The sequence below is a fragment of the Diceros bicornis genome, chromosome 13 (assembly GCF_020826845.1).
Source record: "Diceros bicornis minor isolate mBicDic1 chromosome 13, mDicBic1.mat.cur, whole genome shotgun sequence".
Lineage (NCBI taxonomy): Eukaryota > Metazoa > Chordata > Mammalia > Perissodactyla > Rhinocerotidae > Diceros > Diceros bicornis.
Genome location: NC_080752.1, coordinates 51,770,313 through 51,792,913, shown reverse-complemented (window position 1 = coordinate 51,792,913; position 22,601 = coordinate 51,770,313). Strand labels below are relative to the sequence as shown.

At 46.1% G+C, this 22,601-nt stretch overlaps 1 protein-coding gene across 1 annotated transcript in view; it reads left to right on the top strand.

The window, feature by feature from the left end:
• The first annotated feature begins 16,748 nt into the window (after window positions 1-16,748).
• Window positions 16,749-22,601, top strand: part of EPHA10 (EPH receptor A10) — a 41,451-nt gene continuing 35,598 nt past the window's right edge. The window contains exons 1-3 of the mRNA XM_058553713.1: window positions 16,749-16,854; window positions 18,933-18,997; window positions 19,696-20,374. Of these exons, the coding sequence (XP_058409696.1) occupies window positions 16,749-16,854; window positions 18,933-18,997; window positions 19,696-20,374 (850 nt within the window). The remainder of the gene's footprint in view (window positions 16,855-18,932; window positions 18,998-19,695; window positions 20,375-22,601) is intronic.

The following is a 22,601-nucleotide window of genomic DNA, read 5'->3' as shown; positions in this document are numbered from 1 at the left end:
TCCATCCTAACTGCGCTGTCATAACAAATTACCAAAAACTTAGCAGCCTAAAACAGCACAAAAATGTATTATCTCGCATTTTCTGTAAGTCAAAAGTCTGGGCACAGTGTGGCTCAGCTGATTCTCTGCTTAGAGCCTCACAAGGCCGAAATAAAGTGTTGGCAGGACTGTGCTCCTTTGTGGAGGCTTTAGGAGTGGATCTGTGTCCCAGATCATTGGCAGAATTCGGTTCCATGCAATTGTAGGACTGAAGTCCCCATTTCCTTGCTGGCTGTCAGTTGGGGGTTTTTCTCACCTTCTAGAGGCTGCCTGCATTTCTTGGCTTGTGGCCTCCTTCTTCCGTCTTCAAAGCTGGCAACACCGGGTCCAGTCTTTCTCACACTTGAGTCTCTCCGACCTCCTCTTCTGCCTTACCTCTCCTACTTTTAAGAGCTCATGTGATACACTAGGCTCAGTTGGATAATTGAGGTTAATTTCCCTATTTTAAGGTCAGCTGATTAGTAACCTTTCTAAATTGCTCACCTCCATGTAAGCAGTGAAGGAAAAACAGATCCACATAGGACTCCTCATTGTGAAATGTTAGAGTATTGAAAATAGAGAAGATCCAAAAAGCTTTTGGACAAAAAAAAGTCATATACTAAGGATTTGGAATTAGAATGGCTTTGGAAACCAGAGACAGAGGAGAATTGCCTCCAAAATTCTGAAAGAAAATAATTTTGAGCCTAGAATTCTATAACCAATTTAATAAAAAGTGTGAGGAGAGAATAAAGTCTTATTAGTATTTAGGTATTATCATTATTTAGGTATTATTATATTATATATTATATATGATTATATTATACCTTATTATTTAGGTATACAAGGTCTCAATTTTTTCCTGTCCTTCCTTTTGGTCAAGCCACCAAAGGATATAATGAGGGGGTAAATAAAAAGTCGAGGGGGGGCCGGCCCTGTGGCGTAGTGGTTAAATTTGCACTTCGCTTCAGCGGCCTGGGTTCGCTGGTTTGGTTCCCAGGTGTGAACCTACACTACTCATCAGCCATGCTGTGGCAGCAACCCACATATAAAGTAGAGGAAGATTGGCGCAGATGTTAGCTCAGGGCTAATCTTCCTCAAGAAAAAAAGCAAGGAAGATTGGCAACAGATGTTAGCTCAGGGCTAATCTTTCTCAGCAAAAAAAAAAAAAAAAAAAGGTGCAGGGAAACTTGGGATCCAGTAAAAAGGAAATCTAACACAGAAGAAAAGCTCAAGGGAGCACCAGGACCGCACCTGTGCACCCCAAGAGCAGTCTGCCCCTATAGGAGCAGGAAGACACCCCAAGATGGGCACCTCCAGGAGCAACTGAAATTGATAGATATCTGATATATACTCCCTGTCAACTCTCCTTTCATTGCCCCCATGTGGCTGTATCATTATTTGAAGTAAAATCACTCATGGATCCATTATACCCTATAATATCTTTCACTTTTGAAGTGAATTATGATTACACTTCCTTTCTTGTACAAGGTTTATTTCTCCTGGAGTTAATAATTCCCTTTTTTTCCCATTTCATTTGTTTTCTATGTCTTTACTAGTCGCTTTTCCTAAACTCTCCAACACAACTGTAAAACTCCTTTCAATACCATTTTCTACACAGCCCCATATTAGGATGTCTTTGATCAATGAATAAGACACAGTGGCGAGGTGATGCTAAGGGCTATAGAGGAAAGCAAACCAGGAGTAGAGGAGGGGGAGTGCCGATGGTGGGGGTGGTTGTAATTTTTAGTAGGTTGGTCCGGGAAGACCTCACTTTGAGGGTGACCTGAAGGAAGAGAGGAAGTAAACCATGCAGGCATTTGGAAGAAGAGAGTTCCAGGCAGAGGGCACAGCAAGTTCAAAGTCCTGGAGACAGGAACATGCCTGGTATTATTCTTCCTGCAGCTACTAGAATTTTCCCTTGCATGGGTTTTTGTTTGTTTGTTTTGTTAAAGAAGATTGGCCCTGAGCTAACATCTGTTGCCAATCTTCCTCTTTTTTTTTTTTTTGCTGAGGAAGATTAGCCCTGAGCTAATATCTGTGCCCATCCTCCTCTACTTTGCATATGGGCTGCCACCACAGCGTGGCTTGATGAGTGGTGTGTAGGTCTGCGCCCAGGACCTGAAACTGTGAACCCCGGGAGGCTGAAGCAGAGTGTGCAAACTCAACCACTACACCACCAGGCCAGCCCCTCCCTTGCATGTTTTACTGTCACTTCCACTATCCACTTCCCCATCCAAGGGCACCCCAATCTCTCAGGCACCCATATTCAAACTTTAGTTACTACTGGCGCACTTTTTTTTTTTAATTTTTTTAAAAGATTTTATTTATTTATTTATTTTCCCCCCAAAGCCCCAGTAGATAGTTGTATGTCATAGCTGCACATCCTTCTATTTGCTGTATGTGGGACGCGGCCTCAGCACGGCCGGAGAAGCAGTGCGTTGGTGTGTGCCCGGGACCGAACCCTGGCCGCCAGCAGGGGAGCGTGCGCACTTAACCGCTAAGCCACGGGGCCGGCCCTGGTGCACTTTTTTATTCCCAGTATCCAAATGGTGACAAGTCATATTGATACCACTTGCAAAACGTTAATTCTTTCTCTTTGTCTATATTCCCACTGTCACCATATCAATCCTGTAATGATAGAAATTATAGAACATTAGGACTAAGGATCCTTAGAGGCCATCTAGTATAACTCTATCTTACTGAGGCCCAAATTAAGTTAATTCTCTGAGAACTCTCAGCCAGGTCTCTGGAGTACGAGGCAAGGCTTGATTGCACCACATCTGAGTCTGCCCCTTTCCCAAATGCAGTCCATTTTGTCTGCTGCTCACAAGTGAGTGCTCCTTGCACACTGCCTCATTGCTCCCCCGCCCATCCCACACTAATACACTGTGGTCCACCCTGGGAGGACTTTCCTCAGCTGCCAATCTGACATGATTTCCTGCGTCTAAAGAGAACCTGAGATTCGAGTTACATCAGTCTTCTTTCACTGTTCCTTAAACACACCTTGTTCATTTCTGCCTGTAAGTCTGCACTTCAACTCATCTCCTGTCTGTAATAGCCTTTCTTTTTCTTTCCTGTTCAAATTCCACCCATCCTTCAAGACCTCTTCCAGACATGGTTTCTCTGTCTGATGGAATGGAGCAGAAGCTGTGTTTTAGGATACTTGATTGCCCACACCCTAACCCCCATCCTCATATCAATCTTGGGTCATGGGTATTGTCATTCCCCATTTGAGAGATGAAGAAACAAAGGCTTAGAGAGGTGGAAGGACTGGGCTAGGATTTGAGCCTATATCTGCCTGTGCTCTCCATCATTGTGCAATACTGTCTCCTGAACCTGGCACAGGAGGTGCTAGTAGCTGTTAGCTGAGTTGTGTATGAACTCTCTCATATATGTTAGTGGCCTCATCATCCCAATTGACCATGCTCTGAGGTTTGTTGAGCAGAGTGGGAGCAAGAAAGAATGCCACTTACAAAGAGCCCACCTTGTACCAGTCTCAGCACCATATTCAGTAAGTCTGAAGAAATACTGGGAGATATAACCAAAAGTGTTGAAAGTGGTTGGCTCTGGGGGATGAAACTGAGGGATGGGGAAGGGGGAGAGACAGGGGATTTCTGTTTTTGGTATAAGCCTTGTAGTACCATTTGACTTTTACTACTACGTACAATATGACTGTGATTAAAAATTAAAGTGAATTTAAACAAATTAAATGGATAAGTGAATGTAAATGACCCGTTTAGAATCTTAGATGTGGAGGGAAGAAGGAAATATAGGTCAGTAGCCCTCTTATACATTCGTAGTAAGGATTAAACAAAACAAGGCGTTTAACACATTTGGCATAGAACCACCAGCAAGAATTATTATTATTACTTTCAATTATTGAAATCATAAAAGTTTATAACATTGTGTAATCTTGGGTGTACATTATTTATCAATTTCTTTATAGACTGCATCGTGCTCGCCACCAGTAGTCTAATTTTTGTCTGTCACCATACATATGCGCCCTTTTACCCGTTTTCCCACCCCCCAGCCCCCTTTCCCTATGGTAACCACTAATCTGTTCTCTTTATCCATGTGTTTGTTTATCTTCCACATATGAGTTAAATCATGCAGTATTTGTCTTTCTCTGTGTGGCTTATTTCGCTTAACCTCATGTCCTCAAGGTCAACCCATGTTGTTGCAAATGGGACAATTTGTCTTTTTTATGGCTGAGTAGTATTCCATTGTGTATATATACCACATCTTCTTTATCTATTCATCCATTGATGGGCACTTGAGTTGCTTCACAATAGTCTTGGCTATTGTTAATAATGCTGCAATGAACATAGGGGTGCATAAATCTCTTTGGATTGTTGACTTCAGGTTCTTTGGATAAATACCCAGTAGTGGGATAGCTGGATCATATGGTATTTCTATTTTTGATTTTTTGAGAAATCTCCATACTGTTTTCCATTGTAGCTGCACCACTTTGCATTCCCACCAGCAGTGTATGAGGGTTCCCTTTTCTCCACATCCTCTCCAGCATTTGTTATTTTTTGTCTTGGTAATTATAGCCATTCTGACAGGTGTGAAGTGATATCTCATTGTAGTTTTGATTTGCATTTCCCTAATAATTAGTGATGTTGAACATCATTTCATGTGTCTGTTGGCAATCTGTATGTCTTCTTTGGAGAAATGTCTGTTCATATCCTCTGCCTATTTTTTGATCTGGTTGTTTGTTTTTTTGTTGTTGGGTTGTATGAGTTCTTTATATATTTTGGAAGTTAACCCCTTGTCAGATATATGATTTGCAAATATTTTCTCCCAGCTGGTGGGTTGTCTTTTCATTTTGTTCATGGTTTCCTTTGCCTTGCAGAAGATTTTAAGTCTGATGTAGTCCCATTTGTTAATTTTTCCTTTTGTTTCCCTTGCCTCAGTAGACATGGTATTCAAAAAGATGCTGCTAAGACTGATGTCAAAGAGTGTACTGCCTATATTTTCTTCTAGGAGTTTTATGGTTTCAGCTCTTACATTCAAGTCCTTAATCCATTTTGAGCTAATTTTTGTGTATAGTGCAAGATAATAGTCCTCTTTCATTCTTATGCATGTGGCTGTCCAGTTTTCCCAACACTAATTATTGAAGAGACTTTCCTTTCCCCATTGCATGTTCTTGGCTCCTTTGTCGAAGATTAGCTGACCATAGATGTGTGGTTTTATTTCTGGGCTTTCTTTCCATTGATCCGTGTGTCTGTTTTTGTGCCAATACCGTGTTGTTTTGATTGCTATAGCTTTGTAGTATATTTTGAAGTCTGGGATTGTGATGCCTCCAGCTTTGTTCTTTTTTCTCAGGTTCCTTTGGCTCTTCAAAGTCTTTTGTTGTTCCATATAAATTTTAGGACTCTTTGTTCTATTTCCGTGAAGAATGTCATTGGGATTCTGATTGGGATTGCATTGAATCTGTAGATTGCCTTAGGTAATATGGACATTTTAACTATGTTTATTCTTCCAATCCATGAGCATGGAATATCTTTCCCTTTCTTTATATCTTCTCCGGATTCTGTCAATAACGTCTTATAGTTTTCAGTGTATAGGTCTTTCACCCCTTTGGTTAAATTTATTCCTAGATATTTTATTCTTTTTGTTGTGATTGTAAATGGGATTGTATTCTTGACTTCTCTTTCTGCTAGTTCGTTATTAGTGTATAGAAATGCAACTGATTTTTGTAAGTTGACTTTGTACCCTGCAACTTTGCTGGAGTTGATTATTTCTAATAGTTTTCTGATGGATTCTTTAGAGTTTTCTATATATAGAATCATGTCATCTGCAAACAGTGAGAGTGTCATTTCTTCCTTTCCAATTTGGATTCCTTTTATTTCTTTTTCTTGCCTAATTGCTCTGAACCAGCAGCAAGAATTATTATAAATGAAGTAGGACGTGGGGCCAAGGTTCATAATGGGTCCATTAGACCTAAGAGGTGTCATTATAAGGACAGGCTATGACAATTAGAGATCACTCTGGTCTCCACCAACACAGAATGATGCTACATCCTCCCCAGCCGTCCTGCTCTGTCTTTTCACCCATTCCTCCAGATGTTTATTTCAACACAATCCACCCAATAAAGTAATTATCCCCACCAGCCTCTACACACACACACGCATAATACCCCTTCGCATCATGCTTCCCCTTCAGTCCAACCCTTAACCATGAGACAAGGGAGCAGTGAAATCTACAATCAGATTTTGTAGTTCAGGGAGGAAAGTAATTGACTTCTCCGGGACATTTTAGTTTCTAGGAAAAAGAGTTTGGAAGGGGATATGGAATCACGTTATTAAAGTCCCATTCATTCATTAATTTATTCATTCAATACATATTTGTTGAGTGCATGCTATGTGCCAGACATAGTTCTAGGTACTGAACATACAACAATGAACAAGATAAATAAGCTTCACGGAGTTGACATATAATGCCACAATGACCAGAGCAGCTACTGGGGCAGGCTGAGGCCTCTGGCAAGGATAGTCACCTCCATTTTCTGCAGCCCAGTTTGATGCAGTGGAATGAGATAAAAGACATGAACTGGGTTGCTTGCTCATTCACACCCCCTGTTTAAGGGGCCATCCTTACACCACATGACCCCTGTTCCCCTGACCACAGCTTTTCAGACCAGTAACAGATCTCTGACCCAAGCTAGGCAATTAGATTCTTCTCCCAAGAATTTACCAAAATCAGCTGTGGGGAGGTAAGTTTAAAGGTCATGCAGAGTCAGGACCACAGCAGAAGCCAGAGTAGACACCATGACAAGCCAACATCGTGGGCAGACCAGAGTTTAAGGGGCAGATGCTGTGAGTAGGCTGAGGCGAGCAGTCTGTCTACAAGGAGGAAGTGCGGCAACTATGCTATAAGAAGAAGAAACCAGAGATCATTTGACCCCAGCAGGAAAAAAGAAAAGAGAGCCAGCAAATGATTTTTTAAAAGAGGAGCGAGCCGCTGCCTCAGATCCTAACAGCTTTCAGACTCAGCTCTATTTCTCGCCAGGTGGTCCAGTTCATTCTTGGGAGATGTTTCCATCCACCCGGTAACTCCTCTCCCTTCACTTGAGTAGGTTTAAATATTTCCGTCCGTGGCAGACAGACCCTAGAGTGGTCCCCACAATTCCTGTTCCCTGGTGTTCATGCCTGTCTGAAATCCCCTCCCCCTGAGTGTGTGGGGACCTGCGACTTGCTTTTAGCCAATAGAATATGGCAAAGATGAGACCATCTGTAGATGTAATTAAGGTCCCAAATCAGTCGAGTCTGAGTTAATTAAAAGGGAGATTATTCTGACTTAATCATGAAGAAGTCCTTAAAAGAGGGACTGGGTGCCCCCTGAGATGACAGACTCTCTTGTGGGCTTGATGAAGTGAGCAGTCATGTTAGGAAGTTCACCTGGCAAGGAACCACGGGCAGCCCTTAAGAACCACCAGCAGGGGCTGCCGTGCTGTGGCAGCGTCCCACATACAAAATAGAGGAAGATTGGCACAGATGTTAGCTCAAGGCCAATATTCCTCACCAGAGGGGGATAAAAAAAAAAGAACCATGGGCAGCCTCTAGTTGCTGAGGGCAGCCTCCAGCCAACAGCCAGCAAACAGCCAGGCTCCTCAACCCTACAGCCACAAGGAAATGAATTCTGCCAACAACCTGAATGAGCTGGGAAGCAGGTTCTTCCCTGGTTGAGGCTTTGATGAGAATGCAGCCTAGCTGACACTTTGATTGCAGCCTGTGAGACCCTGAGCAAAGGACCCACCTAAGCTGTGCCCAGACCTGACCCTTGGAAACTATGAGATAATAAATGTGTATTCCTTTAATCTGCTAAGTTTGTGGTAATTTGTTAGCAGAGCAATAAAGATGCATACAGTCCTTCCAACCAACTTTGACTAAACAAACAGGCTTGAGATTTTTAGTTGGGAGACCTAGGTTCTAGTCTCAGCTTTGCAATAGTTTTCTTGGACCAAGGCAAGTCCCTTTCCCTCTATGAGTCTCAGTTTTCTCATCCGTACAACGGGCAGTTGGACAGTTGGACTATTGGAGCTCTGAGGTCCCTGTCAGTTGTAACGTTCTGGATGTTGTCACTGACCACTGTCCTATTGTGGGGTGATGTGTGTCAGCTCCCTGTCTCTTCTCAGAGGCTCCAAACCAAAATAAATGCTCCCAGCTGAGAGTGTAAATCCTAACTCATTGTTTGCTCTTCCAGTCTTGGCACAGTCCTTCTTCTGTGAAAAGATGCCCCCTCCTCCTTACTGGTCTTTTTAATATAGATACAAATGTTGGGAGTAAGGGGTGAAGAAGGGGCTGTCTGAACAGTTGTCTGTGGTCTACAGTCTAAACCACACTGTATGAAAGGATACAGCTGTTTCTCTTAACCCTGGATCACTATAGAACCTCTTCTAGGAGTTTTGAATCAGCTAAGGGAAGATGCTATGTGGGAGGGAAGGGAAAGGAGAAGGGAGCAAAGGAAAGAGAGAAAAAGAGAGAAATGGATAGATGCTATTTTAAAGACAGAACAACTGCGAGATTATTGGGAAGGTAGAAAACAGGATTTTTTAAACACAATTTTCTAATAGTTTCATACATCAGGAAAGAACATATTTTCCTTTAAAGATTTGGGAAATTCCTGTGACAGAGAGAGTGTCCACCAAATATTCCATGTGCTCCCCTACATTTTCCATTCTCCTTGCAATTAGCATGGGGCTATGTGACCAGATCTAACCAATGATATGTGAGAAGAAGTGACTTGTGTTACTTCTGAGCTGAGATAGTGAAGAGTTTGTGTGTCTCATCCACCTACCTCTTCCCCTGTCACATGTTCCTGATGGTACAGGGTCAAGATGTCAAAGCATCTGTCAGCCTCTTTCCCTGAGGACTGTGAATGGAGCAGAGTCCCTACTAATTCACATTGAACATGTAATAAAAGCTAGAAATAAAATTTGTTGAATTCAGTCACTAAAATTTGGGGGCTTGTCTGTTGCAGCAGCTAGCAGTTAATTACACTGACTAACATTCTTATGCTATGTTCATATCCCTGGATGCACTCTGTCTTCTATGCTCATTCTTTTGCACAAATTCTCTTTTCCTGGATTCCCAGGACTCTTAGTTCACTGCTCTTTATACTGCAGACTTGGCAGTGTGGTATGTATGATGTATACTTAGAGCCTATGTTATTAGGTGCATATAAATTTAGAATTGTTATATCTTTCTAGTTTATTGACATTTTATTCATTATACAGCATCTAGCAATGCTTCTTGCCAAAGTCTAATTTATATAATATTGGTTTAGCTTCACTAATTTTCTTTTAGTTACTGTTTGTATAGTATGTTTTTACAATCATTTACTTTAACATATCTGTATATTTATATTTATGATTTTTTTTAAAGCAGTAGAGAGGTACTTTTTAAAAACCAATCTGACAGTCTTTGTTTTTTAATAGGGGTGTTTAGTCCACTTATATTTAAAATACCTATTTATATATTTGAGTTTCAAGATATCATAGTATTTTTTTCTATTTCTCCCACATGTTCTATGTTCCTTTTTTCTGTCTCCTCTTTTAAACCTTTTCAGATTGCTTTTATTTTTCCATAATTTCCTACATTACCTTGTTAGTAACATAGATTTTTTGCTATTTTTTCCGTGGTTACCATGGTGATTACAGCATGCATTCTTGACTTGTTAAAGTTTAATATAAATTAATTCTTTTACCACTTCCTGGACAATGCAAGGATCTTAAAATACTTTAACTCTATTTATCTGCTCCCACACTGTGTGCCTTTTTGTGCTGTGGTTTAATTCTACATATGTTTAAAACTCCACAGGACATTACTGCTTTATACAGTCATTGTTCATTTATTTTTACCCATATATTTACCCTTTTCATTATTCTTTATTTCTTCCTGCATATTCATGCTTCCTTTGGGGTTTATTTTCATTCTGCTTGAAAAATTCCCTTTAGTATTTCTTTTAGTGTGGGTCTGTGGACAAAGAATTTTCTCAGGTTTTGATTATCTGAAAACATATGTATTTTTCTCTCATTTTTGAAGGCTATTTTCACTGGGTATAGAATTTTAGGATAACTGTTATTTTCTTTCAGCACTTTAAAGATACCACTCCATCACCTTCTGGATTTTTATCAGTTATATTAGTGAGTCAGTTATTAGTCTTAATGTTGTTCCTTTGGAGGCAATATATCTTTTTTTTCTCTCTCTCTAATTGCTTTTAATATTTTTTCTTTGTCTTTGGTTTCAGCAATTTTACGATGAAGTGCTTAGATGTGGTTTTCTTTGCATTTATCCTGCTTGGGATTGATGGGACTTCTTGAGTATATGACTTTTTTTTTTTTTAAAGATTTTATTTATTTATTTTTTCTCCCCAAAGCCCCAGTAGATAGTTGTATGTCATAGCTGCACATCCTTCTAGTTGCTGCATGTGGGATGTGGCCTCAGCATGGCTGGAGAAGCCGTGCGTCGGTGCGCACCCAGGATCCGAACCCGGGCCGCCAGCAGCGGAGCACACGCACTTAACCACTAAGCCATGGGGCCGGCCCCTTGAGTATATGTCTTGATATCTTTCATCAGTTGTAGAAACTTTTCAACTAGTCTCTCTTCAAATATTGTTTCTTTCTCATCCTCTCTCTCTTCTCTTTCTAGGATTCTAACATCACGTATTTAGGCTTTTTCATCAAATCCCATATGTCTCTTACTCTCTTATCTATATTTTTCATTCTTTTCTCTCTCTACGTACTTCAGTATGGATATTTTATTTTACTGTTATTTTTTAATTTTTTGTGAGGAAGATCAGCCCTGAGCTAACATCCATGCCAATCCTCCTCTTTTTGCTGAGGAAGACTGGCCCTGGGCTAACATCCATACCCATCTTCCTCCTCTTTATATGGGATGCCACCACAGCATGGCCTGACAAGCAGTGCATCAGTGCACACCCGGGATCCAAACCCAGGCCGCCAGCAGTGGAGCACGCGCACTTAACTGCTACGCCACGGGGCCGGCCCCAGTACGGATATTTTATACTGACCTATCTTCCAGCTCATTAATCCTAGAATTAGCTGTGTCTAATCTGCTGTTAGGTCCATCTATTGTGTTAAATTCAGTTATTGTATGTTTTAGTCCTAGGATTTCAATTGCATTCCTTTTTAGAATATCCAAGTTTGGTGATTAGCTAGCACTCTACCACAATCCCATTGCAAAATCTTGCTGTTCTACACAGATCTACCTCATTCAGTTACACGAACCAAAATATTTTCATTTTTGTTTAAGCCAGTTTTAGTTGGGTTTCCAGTTACATATAACTGAAAAATCTTAACTGAAATTGTTGAGATATATCCCTTCATGATGTCAAGATGGCTGCAGCAGCTCCAGGTGTCAAATGCAGACATGACATTTAGAGAAGAAGTGGGATATTGCCTGTCATGCATCTCTTTTTATTAGGAAGGGAAACCTTTTCTAGAATCCCCAATGCAGAAGGCCAGGGTTGTATCACGTGTCCAGGCCTAACGTAACCCTGACACATGGAATGGGATGAAAGTGATTAGCCAATAACAGTCTTTATGCATGTCTGAACTTGGGAAAACGGTAATCTTCTCTGAGCAAAGGACTACATCCAAACAAAACTGGGGCTGTCTCAGCAATTAAACATATGAGAGGGGAGAGGTATTGGGTAGATAATCAACGATGTTTACCTCACTAACAGATCCACTCATTTTCTACAAAAGTGTGTGTGTGTGCACATGCATAGAAAATATTAGGAAGGGTATATATCCATCTGTTAGCATGGTTTAAATTTTTTTTTTTGAGGAAGATTAGCCCTGACCTAACATCTGTTGCCAATCCTCTTTTTTGCTGAGAAAGATTGGCCCTGGGCTAACATCCGTGCCCATCTTCCTCTACTTTATATGGGAGGCCACCATAGCATGGCTTGATAAGCGGCTCATAGGTTGGCGCCCAGGATCCGAACCTGCAAATCCCGGACCACCAAGCGGAGCGCGCGATTATGTGGAGTGGAATGAATAGATATTTTTACTTTTTACTTGTAACATTTTTATTAGTTTATATTACTTTGGTCATTTAAATTTAAAAGGACTGCTTCAATCTTAGTATAGGCTGCTCAGAAATGGAAATAGGATTTTAAAAAAACAGTCAGAAAAGCATATGTTGATGAGTCCTATTCTCAGCCCTGGCCCCTGGTAGAGTCACTCAGGTGCCAGTGGCAGGTTTATCTCTACTGGGAATTTGGAGGCACAAAGCTTTGAGAGCCTGATGCTATCAAATATTTAAACCACCCAACTCCCTCCTCTCACACTCTCAAAGCAGCTCTCACATCATAAATTGACTTTCTGTGCACATCTCCCTACAGGGGAAGAATTTGCTGGACATGGCAATGTGAGCATTCTGGGCTCCTTGGCAGTTCTACTTCTCATTGTATATTAATACATTGGTCCTTTGGCTCAGATAGCAGGATAGGAGCTGAGTTAGTATGATCTACTTCCTAACCCCCCAATATATAGACTCTCTCTTACTGCCATTAAAGTCAAGTTTATGAGCTTGGACTATAATGAATTCACCAAGGTAAATGTCACCTTTGAGGCCACTTGGCAGCTGGCCAACTAGCCTGCCCTGATGACACTCCTGTCTCTTCAAGCACATTTCCTTCAGGCTTCTCTGCTTTCTAGCCACATTTATCTCAACCAGCTGTCTCTTTCTTTATCCCTCATTCTGTCTTTTCCTCTATGATTGTCTTTCTAATCTCTCTCTCTCTTTTCCTGCCTTGTCGCCTAACCTTCCTTTATCCTTTCCTCTTTTTTTCTTTCTGTTTTTCCCTTTAATTAACCGTGGAGCTGAATAATAAAATATACCAGATCAATGTGACAAGCACTGTGCTGGGCCATACATACAAATTGTATTCTACCTTACAATAACTCTAAAAGCATTTTCATTCCTATTTTACAGAGGGGAAGTAGACGCTCATAAAGGCTAAGTAGTTGTGTTTGATAATTTAAAGGTTTTCATTGCTTAATTTTCAGTCAATAGATTAAATGTTTTATATTTCCTTTATCTTAGAAAAATACAATTTAAACATTTGTTTATAGCCTTTATCTTATTTTTGTCTGTTAGTCTATTGTCCTGTAAAAGAATTCACCTTGGGTATTTTATTTCTTTTCTTTTTTTTTTTGTGAGGAAGATCAGCCCTGTGCTAACATCTGCCAATCTGCCAATCCTCCTCTTTTATTGCTGAGGAAGACTGGCCCTGGGCTAACATGCGTGCCCGTCTTCCTCCACTTTATATGAGACGCCACCACAGCATGGCTTGCCAAGTGGTTCATCGGTGCACGCCCGGGATCCGAACCGGTGCACCCCAGGCCGCCACAGTGAGGTGTGCGCGCCTAACCGCTTGCACCACCGGGCTGGCCCCGGGTGTGTTTATTTCTTTCTTAGGCTGGGGAGTGGGAGACGGAATGGAAGAGGAAAGAGACTAATTGTCCCTTTGAGCAATGGGGCTCCCCACTGCTCCTTGCTCCCTCCCTGCCCTCTTTCCTGAGAGCAGGGCTTGGCCCTGATTTATTTGGAGCAATCTTAGTCTTCTCCAGGGAGGACATGACCTTCTCTGTCCAGCCAGGATGAATGTACTTTCTGCATCTGTGCAAAAGGAAGAGATCAATTTTTCAGCCTCTGGATTGTAACTTGCAGTAACTTGGAGATGAAGATTGCAGTAAAGTTGAATCTGCCCCCCTAACCCCCCTTATCATTATTTGGATGTTAAATTAAGCTGCTCAGCTCCAACAAGTGTTCTCCCCATCATCCTGGAGATAGTGAGGTAGAAGTGGAGAGAAGCGTCCCTTCCACCCTACCCTACATGGGGTTTGGGAGGAGAAGAAAAGTAAACAAGAGTTCGCGGATGGGTTCCAGTCCCCTCTGCTCTTACTCCAGCTAGTAAGGCTGCTTGCCTCCTGGAGACTTCACTGGATCTTGGCTATAGGCTGGAGGAGTAGGCATTGAGCCCTGGGCTAAGGATCAGAGGGCGGTAGTGGAGAAGTCCCAGGTCCAGTTGAAAATGGAGGGGCCAGACTCTGGTGAGTTCAGCACCACGGACAGAAACACCTGGCCTGCGGGTTGACAATTCAGCACCACGGCCAGAAACACCTTCCCGCCCCCGACCCCCTCCCCCCGCTCCCCACCCCCCGCCACTTCACCCCCCTCCCCCCCAAACCTCCCTCTCCCCTAGCCACCCACCCTGGCGCTCGCTATTCCAGGGAAGGATCTAACCTGGCCCTTGGTTGACTGGCCTCCAGGACATAAAGTTCACAATAAACCATGACAGTTTCCTTTCAGGGCCCTCCTGAATTTCTTAACTGAGAAGTCTAGTCCTCAGCCTCCCGGTAGAGTGGAGGCCGCCTTGGAGCAACTCATTAAGATCTGGCTGATTTGCATATATCCGCATACACTGGGGCCTCTCCATTCTGATTTTATTACAAATGAATTGTTCAGAGGAAGAAAGAGAAGGATTATTTCACTCATTTTCCTCTTCTTTCCTCCATTCCTAGGATCTCAATCTGGCAATTTCCCAGAAATGCCTGCAGGTGTGTGTGGTGGGAGAGAGTGGGAACCAGACTCCCAACAGCCAAGGGTTTATTGGGGCATCCTATGTGGCTTTCCCCCAGATAATTTCTCCCATCTGTTTGGCTCTTGAACGATCCTTGAGAGCCTGCATTTTGTTTTAGTATAACGAGTAAGAACTTCTGGGCTGAAGCCCCTGGAACTCAGGTAAGAATCCACGGCTGGCACCTTAGAGACTGCAAAGGCGATGGGACCCGGTTTTGAAGAGAGGGGTGAGGGATGGTGGAGTGAGGACTCATTTTGAAATGAAAGGAGTCCTGGGTCTCTAAGCAGCTTCTAAAAATACCATCTTCCAGCGCTGGGAGGAGGGGGAGGGGAAAAAGCAAGCGTGAGGAGAATGAAGATGGGAAGGAGGTGGGGGTGTAAGAGCCCTTCTTCAGGTAGCTCTGATTTCAGAGGCCCCACCTGCATCCAAAGATGGGCCGGGTGCCACACCTCCTTCTGCTTCCTCAGCGGGCTTCAGTCTCCCGCGGTGTCGGAGCCCCAGCCCCTCCTGATGACCTTTCTTTCTACGGGCAAAGGAGCTCAACTCCTCGCAGCCACTCCCCCTATTGCTGCTGTCCAGCAAGTATGTCCGTGAGCGAGCAAGAGTGCGTGTACACCTACTACACACATACACATACACACAGAAATGACACATGAAAGCAGCTTGTAAATGGCCAGTGCTCTACGATGCCAGGAATTTTCATTATACTCCGTGCCCAAGGAGGTATGGACTGTGGCAGAGACAGGGCAATTCACCCAGGTATCCTCAGCACAGAGCATGGCACCCAGTAAATATTGGTTGGCAGGGTGAGGAATACATACACACAAAATGAACAGGCACTAAGGCCACACAGGTCATGTAAATACAGGACTCACATGCATTCTCAAGTCTTCTCCGCTTACTATAGCCTCCAAAGGGAGAGGGGTTGGGTCCCCCAAGAAAAGAGCTCTGCAAAGCTACAGGGTGGGTGGAGCTTTCTCTGCTCAAGTTCAGCCCAGATGGTGGCGCTCAATAGCCATCTCCCTAGTCCTGGAGGGCCCCAGCCCTTCCCACCACCAATGTCTTAAACCCTCAGCGAGCATATAAATGACCTTCACTAGATAGAGGTCGTGTTCCACGTTTTCTTGAGGCTTCTTCAGGGCTGGTTGAACTCTGTGAGGATCGCTCTGCCTCTCTCGTAGATGTCTAGGAGTCCCGGCCCCTGAGCTCCTCATCAGTTCCCTGGGGTGGGCGGAGAGAGATTTGCAAAGCGGGGAACTCCAGGCTCTGAGCAGACTGGGCAATGGGGTGGTTGTGGAGAGTGCTGCTTGTGTCCTGGCAGCAGGAGCAAGAACCTGAGGACCCAATCGTTCATGCAAAATCTACCACCGCCCCATCCTGGCGACCCCATGGTTTCCCAGCCTCGGAAGCGGCTGGTAGGGTGGGACTCTGTCTCCCAATTTGCTTTCCTTTCTAGAGTAGCTCTGGGTCCGGGTTTGGCCTCTTCCTCCTGCCGCTGTGTGTGTGTGATGAGGGCGGGGAGAAAAGGGGGCGGGATCGAGCCATGAGACACCAGGAGCCGCAGACACAGGAAGAAGCCAAGAGCTGGGAGATAGAGGCGCTCTCCAGAGCTTGGGGTCAGGACATCAGGCTTCAAAACCCCGTGCAAGTCCTGGGAACAAGGGAGCTTCCAGGCTAGCTCAGGGGCTGCAAGCGTCGCTGCCACTCCGAGGTTCGCCCCTCCTTAAGCCACGCCCACAATGTCTATTTCTCAGGAATGAGAGGCTAAGGTTTAGCGCTCTGGGCTACCGACGCCAGCTCATCCTCCTCCCCAGGAGCCCGGCCAGCGATCAGCGCTGCCCTACCCCCACGATTTGGAGATTGGCGGGACCCTTTCCTTCCCCCTCCAGTTCGCTGTTCCGCCCCTGGCGTATGAAACTCCACCCCTCCACCTTCTGCTGGCGAGGATTGGTGGACCTGCCTCGGTGGTGCCTAGTGATTGGTCCCCATGGATGATGGTAACCGGCGAGATCCCGCCCCCAGCCGGCTCTGGAGTCTGGGGGCACTGCTCAGCGCTGCTGGAGCTGGCGCGGCTTGAGCCGCCGCCGCACTGACAGCTCGGTCTGCGGACCATGGAGACTGGCGCTGGCCCACATCCGCTGCGCCTGTTCGTCTGCCTGATGCCACTCTGTCTCGCGTTGCTTTTGGGACCAGGGAGGCCCGGGACCGCCGAGGAAGGTGAGTAGCCTGGTGGCTGTTCTTGGAGCGTGGGATTCCAACAGATAGGGGGCTGGAGAACTGGGGTGCTGAGGGAAGGGGTCGTATGGAGAGGCTGGAGTCTGTATTGGGGTTTGAAGCAAGCGGCCGGAGGAAGCAAAGAACTGGACAGAGAAAAACGTGGCTAAGCAATGGATACGAGAGTGGCACTGAAGAGCTCTGGGGCTGGAGACCTCGGAGGCTGGGGAAGACAGAGACCTGGAACCGTGGGAGCCAGAGGTGGCGATTCAAGGGCCGGTGAGACGGACAGGCTGAGCGATTGGAGGTGGGAGATGTGGGGGCGGGGAGATGAAGAGAACAGAGGAGACAGATGCGGAGGTGAGATCAGAGTATGAGGGTACGGGATGGAGTCCGAATAGCGGGGGCTAGATGACCACTGTGTGGCCAACAGGATGTGGAGCGCTGGCGGCGGGGGGAGGAGAGGACTGGGGCTGGGAGGTGTCCGACGTGCTGATAGGGAGCTGTCCGCAGTGCTGAATTTGGAGCGTAGACTAGCCGGCTCGGTCCGGAGCCTGCGTCTCGCCTTTAATTCTGGATTTGAAGGAGCTTCGCGCTCATTTGAATCCAGAGGCATCATAACCAGGTGCAGAATCTTGAGGAGCTGGAATCTGAGGCATTGACGGCGGGGCTGGTCGGGGCGCTGGATCTCTGACGCTTTCCAATACGCAATTCCGATGTGCTATTAGTTGTACCGAAATCGGGACGCTGTCGGTGGTCCTGCCCACTGTCGCTGACGCTGCTAGGGCCAACTCTCTTAGAGGCCCTCACCTTGGAGCCCCACCCCCTGCTTAAGCTCCAGATGAGTAATCTTCCAAGATTTCGGGATGGCCTGGGCTCCTGCCTCTGAGCTGCTGCTGTGCTGTCCAAACCAGTCCTTCTCTGAGATTGATACTGAGATCAGAATTCAGATTGCTAGTCCAATGCATCCTGGAGGAAGAAAGTGACTCCAAGCCTCCCTTATGTAGGAGAGGTCATGGATTTATATATAAAGGACATTTGACATTCTTTCAAAGGGAGTGGAGATGATAGCCCCTGGGAAAGGGGCTGGCTGAGCAGATGAGAGATTTTTATTTCTCCTGCTGCTGGCAGGGTCTCTCCCTTTCATTTTTCCCAGAGGTCCTGGGAGTCAAACTAAAAAGGTCCAAGTCTCCTCCACCCCTGGTGACTCTGGAACTCAGAAGAGCCCCTGAGTATCAGTGGATTCAGGGATGAATACAGGAATCTTCTCATATGCTCACTTCCTCCCTCTTCTTGACACTCAGTTACAGTTTAGGGAACCTGGGGAGGGGGGGAGGGGGGTTACCAACCCCTCCCATTTTAGAGCCAGTCTTAGAGGACTCTTTGGCAAGTTGAATAATGACTCCCCAAATATGTCCACACTCGAATCTCCAGAACCTGTGATTGTTATCCTAAACAGCAAAAGACTTTGCAGATGTGGTTAAGGACCCTCAGATGGAGATATTTATCCTGGATTATTTGGATGGGCCTGATGTAATCACAATGGTCCTTACGAGAGGGATGCAGGAAGAGTCAGTCAGAGGAGAAGGTGATGGTGTGATGACAGAAGCAGAGATTGTAGTGATGTGCTTTGAAGATGGAGGAGGGAGCCACAAGCCAAGGAATCCAGGTGGCCTCTAGAAGCTGAAGAAGGCAAGGAAATGGATTCTCCCCTCTGAGCCTCCAGAAAGAGCCAATCCTGCCAACACCCTTTAGACCAGTGAAACTGATTTCCAACTTCTGACCTCCAGAACTGTAAGAGAATAAATTTCTGTTGTTTTAAGCCACTAAGTTTGTGGCAATTTGTTACAGCAGCCACAGGAAACTAATACAGGCTCCTTCCCTAATCATTGTGGCTACCTCTCTCTGACTTGAGTTACTCACACCCACCTCGTGGGGAGGTAGGGATTGGGAAAAATTTGTCTCTGTTCTTTGTCACATTCTCCATCTCCTCAGTTAGCAAATTTACAGCGAGGTCACCAAAGGGTCTCACCCTCCTGACCTTCTGGCTTTCTGACATTTCTGTTCTCCCCTCTCCCTAGTCATCCTCCTGGATTCCAAAGCCTCCCAGGCTGAGCTGGGCTGGACTGCACTGCCAAGTAATGGGGTAAGTGTAACCTTTCCCTCCCTGTCCCAGGGATCCTCTGGTGGTCCAGGACTCAGTCCCTTTAGCTCCCCCATGGTTATGGCAGATAAAAATGCTGCTCAGAGCATGTGGTCTCTGGCAGCCCTGGCTTCAAACCAGAGTGGCCTATTAGGAAAAAAAAAGATAAGGGAGAAGAGAACCGGCTATGTCTGGGAACAGAAATGTGGCAGCTGGATGGAGCCAATGTTAGACAGTGCCTTGCACACAGTAGGTCCTACAAGCAGTGTTGTTGATTTATGGATTGAAAGAACAAGCAAGACTTGGAATCCTACAAGAGGCTTGGAAACTTAGGGGTGGGGGTAGGGTGATGTGGCAGTGTGACAGCAGCTTGGTGTCATGGAAAGGGCACTGGGTAGAGAGCCAGAAGACTCCAGGCATCATTCCCAGCTCTGCTACTAAGTCGGTGTGCATATCTGGTCAAGTCATTCCCTCTGGAGCCTCAGTTTCCCCATCTGTAAAATTAAGGATTGGACTCAGTCGCCTCCAACGTTTCTCCCAGCTCTGCATCTAATAATTTCAGGGGTGTGTATGGGGAGTTAGGGGGGAAGAGGAGAATGCGAAATGATGGGGAAGGGGGTTTTCAGCTTGTCACCGCCAGGGCTCGACCTCCTGGGGGCGCCTTGGCTCTGAGCTTCCCACATCTTTGTTCTCCACCCCAGTGGGAGGAGATCAGCGGCGTGGATGAACATGACCGTCCCATCCGCACGTACCAGGTGTGCAACGTGCTGGAGCCCAACCAGGACAACTGGTTGCAGACTGGCTGGATCAGCCGCGGCCGCGGGCAGCGCATCTTCGTGGAGCTGCAGTTCACACTGCGCGACTGCAGTAGCATTCCCGGCGCCGCGGGCACCTGCAAGGAGACTTTCAACGTCTACTACCTGGAAACCGAGGCCGACCTGGGCCTCGGGCGTCCCCGCCCAGGCGGCAGCCGACCCCGCAAGATCGACACGATCGCGGCTGATGAGAGCTTCACGCAGGGCGACCTGGGCGAGCGCAAGATGAAGCTGAACACAGAGGTGCGCGAGATTGGTCCGCTCAGCCGGCGAGGTTTTCACCTGGCCTTCCAGGACGTGGGCGCATGCGTGGCGCTGGTCTCCGTGCGCGTCTACTACAAGCAGTGCCGCGCCACGGTGCGGGGCCTGGCGGTGTTCCCAGCCACCGCGGCTGAGAGCGCCTTCTCCACGCTGGTGGAGGTGACCGGAACGTGCGTGGCGCACTCAGAAGGGGAGCCCGGCAGCCCCCCGCGCATGCATTGCGGCGCCGATGGCGAGTGGCTGGTGCCCGTGGGCCGCTGCAGCTGCAGTGCGGGATTCCAGGAACGTGGTGACATCTGTGAAGGTATCCATCGGACTAGGGGGTGTGGTGTGGCAGTGTAGCGCGCAGGTGGCAATTGGGAGAGAGTGCGCCCTAGATGAAAGAGGCAGAAGGGGGAGTGGAGAAGCCATGGGCTGTGGACCCCGGAGTCCTGACATTTTGTGGAGCTTCCAGTGGGTCCAGCCAGGACCAATGAGTGAAGTTACTAGGAGGTGAGTTTGACTCCATATAAGGGGGCATTAGGAGCCTATATTTCAGGCACTAGGATAAGCACCTCACACAGGCCTTCTCGTTTATTCACAGCGATAAAGTTACCATTATCCCCATTCTGCAGATGAGAAAACAGAGGCTCAGAGAGATTAACATTTCACTTGCAAAGTTAGGAAATGGGGCACCAAGATTTGAATCCAGATTTGCCCAACTCTCAAGTTCTTTCTACTACACCATGCTGCCTCCCCTATGCATGAAGAAGAACTCCACAGCAGCTCAACTCTACTAGCTATGGGCTAGTGGGATTGGTTACATCATAAGGAGTGAGCTCACTGTCACTGACAATATGCAAGTTAGAGGCTGGCAGGGAGATAGAGAGAGACGTTGGAAGGTTCACTAGATGACTACTAAGATCTCACCCAACTCTCTGAACTAGAGTCACTGTGCCCCGTGGAGGAGATCCTCCATGTTGGGGGTTCTGTTGCGTTCTCAGGTCTGTGGGGGCACCAGGAACAGACCTCTCCTTCTCTCCCCTATCTGTGGCTCTGAGGACTGATGGGGTATGGATATGTGCACTTAACAGAGAAAGATTAAGTGATGCTTTTTATAAGCCAGGTGCTTTTCTGAGTGCTAGGGCAACAGAAATGAATCAGGCATAGTCTCAGCTCTTAAGAAGCTCACAGTTTAGATGGAGAGATGTAAAAATTTTAAATTCACAACAGGGTGATATATGCTCTAATAGAGGAATTAATGCAGTGGTAGGAAGTGACTAATGTCACCATCTCTTCCCTGGGGAACTTGTGGTTTAGTAAGGAACTTGGAGGCAGGAACCTTCCTGAGCTCTCCAGGTAGGGTTGGGATCCACCTCTGTGCTCTCCAGCACCCAGTGCAGCCTCGATTTCTGCAGTTACCTCATGGTATGCAGTGGTCTACTTATGTGTGCTTCTACCACTGGACTAGGAACTTCTTGAGCTCAGGCAATGGGTTGTAGCCCAATGTCCCAATGTCCAGAACAGGATATAGCATATGGTGGGTTCCCAATGGAAATGTATCAGGTGAATGAATGGTTACCCTAGGGTGTGATACATATCAAAAGAGAGCTGAGGAAGCCTGCAGAAGGGAGAACTCAATTCTAAGGGTGAAGAGAGATGGTGCCAAGAGCATTCTGGGTTAAGAGACTGTGTGCAGAAGCATGGAGGCAGGAGATAATGTAGCATGGTGGGGATAGGCAAGTCAGCATGGCTGGAGCAGAGGGCATTTGGGGGTGTGAGGGGTGTTGGGGCTGGAGAAGGGTGGGGGCAAATGATAAAGTGCCTTGAACATTGGAATAAAGAGCTTAGACTTTATGCTTTAGACCAATGGGGAGGATTTGAAGCAGGGGTCTGACGTGTTCAGATTTGTATTTTCCAAAGACCCCTTGAGCAGCAATTACAAAGACAGGATTGGAGAAGGAAGGATTAGAAGCCAGAAGATCAGAAGGAAGACGGTACAACAGTCCAGGAGAAAGAGCACGAGGTCTGAACTAAGGCAGTAGCAGAGATCATTGAGAGATGAGGATGGATATGATAATGAGAGAGCATCCACAGCACTTGATGACCACGCGACACGAGAGGAGAAAGGAGTCCTTTTCGACTCCTGTGCTTCTGGAGGATTGAATGGACAGAGGGTCATTCATTGGGACATGGATGGACATACCGAACTTATGGTGTCCATGGCGCATTCAAGCGGGGGTAGCTAGAAAGTGGGTCTGGAGCTCAGCAACAGAGAGATAGATACCACTGGGAGCTGTGGGTGTGGTTGGGACACACTAAGGAGAATGTGTGAGGTAAGAAGCAAGAGGGCCAATGACGAAGTCTCACAGAACAGCAACATTTAAGGGAAGTAGAAGCATCGGAGCCCATAAAAAAGCCTGCAATGGAGAGGTCAGAAGTCGGAGGGATCCAGGAGAGCGTGATTTCATGGCAGCCAAGGGGGATGGCGGTGTCTGGGAGGGAATGGCCTACAGTGTGGGTGAGTAGTCAGGTAGGGTGAGGATTAGATG